At 34.1% G+C, this 6000-nt stretch overlaps 1 protein-coding gene across 1 annotated transcript; it reads left to right on the forward strand.

Moving 5' to 3' along the window:
- Positions 1-1633: 1633 nt before the first annotated feature.
- Positions 1634-2818, forward strand: LOC142611931 (uncharacterized). The gene is made up of 3 exons (XM_075784081.1): positions 1634-1963; positions 2290-2487; positions 2591-2818. Exons 1-3 carry the CDS (start codon positions 1634-1636, stop codon positions 2816-2818), a joined length of 756 nt encoding a protein of 251 aa, XP_075640196.1.
- Positions 2819-6000: the final 3182 nt, after the last annotated feature.

A 6000-nucleotide genomic window follows, 5' to 3' on the forward strand; every position in this document is an offset into this window, starting at 1 on the left:
AAAACCAAAGCAGTCATTCTTGCCTCAGTTGCATCTATCCTCGTTGTGGGGATTGCATTGGTAAGGAAATTGCGGCGTAGACGACTGCTTAGGATGCCTTATGTTAATCATGTAGTTGAAAGAGAGCATTACATAAATAGTATTCTGCATGGAAGTGAGAGACTTTGTGTGAGTCAAATTAGGATGAAGCCTTTAACTTTCCACCACTTATGTCACACCCTCACTGAGGGGGAGCATATACGCCTGACTCTTCACATGTCCGTTACGGAGCAAGTGCTAATTTTCTTACACATTATTGGTCATAATGTGAGGTTTTGTGTAATTGGTAGTTGATTCCATAGATCGACTGAGACTATTCATAGATACTTCAACGTCGTCCTTAGGGGGGTCTTGAAATTATATAGAGATCTAATAAGACTGCCTAGCTCCGATACACCCCTAGAGATAAGGGATAGTAGAAGGTTCTACCCATATTTTAAGGTAAATACTGCGACTTGTGTATTTGTGTAAATTGTGAAGATTTGTGTAATTTTAAACCATTATGTTTGTTGAAAATTAGGATTGTATTGGAGCAATAAATGGTACACATGTTCGTGCATCTATGCCACCTGAATTACAAGGAAGGTTTCGTGGTCGCAAAGATGGAACCACGCAAAATGTGTTAGTTGCCATTAGTTTTGACTTGAAGTTCACTTATGTATTGGCTGGATGGGAAGGCAGTGCACATGATTCATGTGTGTTAAATGATGCATTTTCTAGGCCAGGGGGATTTTCAATTCCCGAAGGTATTATAGGATTACTTCACCTTTTGGGTTTATTAGTTTAATAAATTTTGTGCGTTTTCCTAAGCATAGTAGTGATTTGGTTTTATTTTTAAATATATGTAGGTAAATATTATCTTGGTGGTGCTAGGTATGGGAATAAAAAGGAAATTTTGTCACCTTATCGAAGTGTGTGATATCACTTGAAAGAGTTTAGTGATCGTCCTCCTGAGAATGAACGGGAATTGTTCAACCTCTGACACTCTTCATTGAGAACTACCATTGAGCGAGGGTTTGGAGTGTTGAAGAAACGTTTTCGAGTGTTGGATGCAAAACCATTTTGGTATTTTGAAACCCAAGTGAAAGTAGTGTAATTAGCATGTTGTGTGATTCATAATCACATTATGGGGGTTGATCCTGCTGACTATATTATGGAAGCTACAATGAACCAAGTAGAGTCTAGTGGCTCCCAACAAGAAACACAGTCACGTTGGGACTCCATTGAAGACAGTAGAGTGTGGAATGCTAAGAGAGATGGGATATGCCAAGCTATGTGGTTTGATTATACCAGGAGTACAGAGTAGTACTTTATTTAGTTTTTTATGATTGTAGTATGTACTGTATTTTCTACAAATTCTGTATGGACAATGTATTTATTATAGACTTCTTGTGGTGTAAGGATAATTATTTTCAACATGACATTGTTATTTCCAGCATTACATTGTTATTTCCAGTAGTTGTTTTCTTCTGTTGTGCACATCTATTAATGTGGTTGTATGTGTGTTTGATATGTTGTCCATATGTACAGTTATTACTAAATGCTACTCCCATTATTAAATGCTAGTCTCACTATACAATTTCCATATGTAAAAATGTCGAAAGACAAAGAGAAGGTGGGTAGTAAGCAGTTTAGGTGGTTGCCCCCTATGCACACGACCATGCTAACTATACTTGCCGAAGAGGCTGCGAAGGGCAACAAGCCCTTGAACACTCTTAAGGCCAGCTCGTTTGCTACTGTAGTCAGGGCAATATCTACTCAGTTTGGGGTCGAGTGCCACCCTTCATATGTGGATAATTGGATGCGTACTCAGCGGACCATGTGGACTACCATTCAAACTATTCGAAAGAAGAGTGGGTTTGGCTGGGATGATAACTTGAAAATGATCACATGCGATATGAAGACTTACCAAGAGGAAGTTATGGTATGGCTTCCAACTATATTTTGTTTATTTAAATGATAATATATTTTTTTGGCTTTTATAATCTACGAATTGAGAACAAGACAAGGCTGCTCAAGTACCCTCTTTATATGAAATTTACAGTGTCATTCTTTTTAGGATTCCATTGCTTTTACGAATTTTAAAATGTAACTTTCATTTGAGGATCTATTGTAAAATATGGTGTTAGCATGTGTGCATTGTATATCATTGACATAAATCATCTAATGGCATTTATATTGAATTGAATATTGAATTTATGACTGAAGTGATTATTGCATTGTTATTATACGTTCCTTCCTCCCTTACAGGCACATCGAAAGCATGCCGAGTATTTGAACAAGAAAATAGAGTTGTATGACGAGTTGGCTATTGTAGTCGGTAAGGATACGGCCACTGGTAGCTTTGCAAAGTCATATGTTGATATCGACACAGAGCAAGACAATGGGGAGAGCACTGAGAATGCTGACAATGGGGAGGATGGTGTGGTGGATAAAGGAAAGAATGTGGTCAAATCATCCACAAGTGGATCCACAATTTCGAAGTCCTGCAAAAGAGGCCGCACACCTCCCTTTGATGATAGTGCTCTGACTAAGCTGTCTGATTGATCAGCTTAAGGAAATTGTTGTGGCGTTGAAAGAAATGAACCGAGGCCCTATCGATTACACTAGTCTTTACTCGGGGGTGATGGGTATGGCTGCGGATGGGTATAGTGACGAAATGCTTGCTACTGCCTTTGACCATCTTTGTGAAAATAAGAAGGCAGCCCGGGGATTTTTGACCAAGAATGCTAAGCTGAGGAACCTTTGGATGGATGGTTTTTTGCTCACTCGACTCTGACTTGTCTGTTTGGTGCTGACTACGATGGTAGCTTTATGGATTGTCATCTGTTGTAGTACTAGTATTTACCTATCATTGTATTCTATATTTGACACAATTGTATTATCGGTAAGTAGGTTGTGTATGTATTTCTAACCTTCAACATATGCTGATGGTACGCATATTTTGTGAACTGTTATGCTCCAAGGGATAACAATTACGTATCTTGACTGTAGGATGTGTAGTCCTTTGTATTATTGGGACGATACAATTGTCCAAGTTATGTATGTTGACTGTAGGATGTGTAGGGCACGTGTACTGTTTAGATACCACGTGTAGGTATCATTTTTGTACACCATGGATGTGTAATGCCAATGGTGAAAGTACATTATGTGCGTTTTGCTATAAATATTATGTAATTATTTAGATGTTCTTTGTTGATGTTGCAGTAGATGATTATTTTTGTGCTGGTACAGGTTTGTTTTGAAATGCAGGTGTTTCTTTGTAAGACATTTCATATTTTCCCTAAAATGTTTGAACAAACCAAACATGGGAAAACGTATACTGTAAAACGAATTTCGAAAATGTTTGAACGAAGCAAACATGGGAAAATGATTACAGTAAAAAGAATTTCGAAAAATGTTTGAACAAACCAAACATAAGAAAATGAATACCATAAAATGAATTCCGAAAAATGTTTGAACAAACCAAACATTGGAATTCATTTTCTGCCACAAACACAACTTAAGTTTCGAGGAAATGCTGTTCATGTGCTCCACTTTCACGGAAATCGCTTTGTTCTTAGTTCAAATGTATTTTATATATATATATATATATGTGAGTATTGACACCATTGTAAGGCAACAGCAATAGGAAATACGTAGTTCACTTTAACTGATCTGTTTCGATCTTGGTTTGTTGTTGGGGGATAAATTCTTCATATGTTCACTTTTTAATGTTCTATCTTCACCTTCATGAACTACACTATACATATTATTATTATTATTATTATTATTATTATTATTATTATTATTATTATTACTTTCTCTTTTCTTGATGAAAAACTATATATATTCCATTAACCAGTTCGTGCTTCTTGCTTTCAATTTCATTATATATATTATATTGTCACAGAAACAGCTTCACTTGGTATTTAGAATCATTAGATATGAATTTAATTGGTCTGACTTCACTGTTAGAGTAGTTATAATCCATAGATGAAGTAGGTAAGGCCATTTTTAATTTCTAGCCAATGAGTGTAAGTAGTGGAAGACTTTTTAATTATTTTATTTTATTTAATTATTATTTTTTGGATCTAGTTAACGGATGTTCTCAATTCATTTATTAATGAATCATTTTAGAAAATTTTTGATATCATTTTTATAAAATATAGAAAGAGTTGTCAAAATAAGAATAATTTTTTTATAAATTTTTTTTGCCATAACATCTTTTTTAAAATGATTCACTAGTAAGTACCTGACATTTGTTTAATTTTTTTTCCTTTTTTTTTTTAATCATTCCGCCTCCTGGAACTATGAATCACCATTTAAGTTGAATCTATACAACAGGTTTGTGATAATTGACTCTTGGTTGTATTTATAAATTATACGATTATAAAATAAGATCTCTTCTCAAAAAAAAAAAAAAAATTTTTTTTAAATGACTAGCTTAGGGTATGTTTGGATAGAACTTATTGCTGAAAATTAAAAACTGAAAACTGAAAACACTGTAGCAAAATAATTTTTAAATATGTGAATAGTGATGTGAGACCCATTTTTAATAAAAAATTGATAAAAAAGTACATGAACATTATGCGCACAGTACATGCACAGTACGTGCACAGTACACGCACTGCACATATGTCCCCCTTTGAAGCAGAAACCAAAAAAAAAAAAAAAAAAAAACGTGAACGCAGCAATAATGTGAATCAACGCACTCTTAGAGGGCGTTTGGATTTGCGTTCCTGCGTCCACGTCTGCGTTTTTGCTTCTGTTTTTTTTTTTTATTTTAAAACCCAGCCGCATGTATTGACTTTTCAGCCATGAACAGTGCACAAATGCACTGTTCATGGGTCTCACAAATTTCACTTTTCAGCAACTTTTTCATTAAAAATGAGTTCTACAGCACTATTCACACATTTAAAAATTATTTTGCTACAGTATTTTCGGTTTTTAGTTTTTAATTTCAGCAAAATAAGTTCTATCCAAATAGACTCTTAGTCGTGATGATCATTTTCTAACAGGCCCATAGGGAATTTGAAAATTAGTTTCGTGATTCCTTATAAAAATACTTTGGTTTACGGCTCACCTACTTTGATGTGATCTTATCTGGCGGCCTTGAATGATTGATTATTCAATTCCCTAATATTTTTTTTAATAATTTTTAATCCTATCCACACTTCACTGGCTCATCCACGACGCGCCACAAGTTTTTTTTCAACTTTGCAAGAAGGCCATGTTATATCACATTTGTTTTGAATCAAGTATTTTAAGGGTCAAACTTTTCTTTTTCTTTTGTTTTATTCTTGGTCCTTTCGAATTTAGTTTTACTAATGAATATAGGCAAAACCTTTCTTCTTCTTTTTTTATAATTTTTTTTTCTTTTCTGGGAAATATCAGTTGCCATATTAATGTATACCATAGTTTTTGATAATGGAAAATCATCTTAGTCTAGAGCTTATACTATTGTATGGGTAATGATTGGGTCCTGTACTGGATCCTATCCATTGGGTTATGGCATTCATGTCTCTATTTTACATGCACGTCTTTTGTAAGATAATTACGGGACTTAGTCATCATGCTGACTTTTTTGCAGGCCTTGATTTGCCAAATTCATGTGGTATGTACGGCTCACTTACCTTGTGAGACGATCTAGCTTGAGTATATATATTTGAGGTAAAATATATATATTCAATTGCTTGATTTTTTTTTTTTTTTTAAGTTTTTAGTTTTTGTCCATAATTATCACGAAATAGTCAATGCATCAACACCCAAGAAGTTATTCATTTTCTCCATCGCATGCAGGAAGACTATGTTTCAAGAGAGCCAATTTCATACCGAAAGTTGTATCGGTTTTACTAGTAGAACGATAAATTTCAGTACCGTTATTTTTTATATTTATAAATATATATATATATATATATATATTATAATAAATATAAAAATTTACCATAAAACATTTCCTCAATTCAGAAAAAATTATTC

Source organism: Castanea sativa, chromosome 10 (genome assembly GCF_040712315.1).
Source record: "Castanea sativa cultivar Marrone di Chiusa Pesio chromosome 10, ASM4071231v1".
Lineage (NCBI taxonomy): Eukaryota > Viridiplantae > Streptophyta > Magnoliopsida > Fagales > Fagaceae > Castanea > Castanea sativa.

Coding starts and splice junctions, on each gene's coding strand:
- LOC142611931 (XM_075784081.1), top strand. CDS start 1,634: ATGTCGAAAGACAAAGAGAAGGTGGGTAGTAAGCAGTTTAGGTGGTTG. Junction 1,964..2,289: donor CTTACCAAGAGGAAGTTATG/GTATGGCTTCCA, acceptor CCTCCCTTACAG/GCACATCGAAAGCATGCCGA. Junction 2,488..2,590: donor TGGATAAAGGAAAGAATGTG/GTCAAATCATCC, acceptor CTGATTGATCAG/CTTAAGGAAATTGTTGTGGC.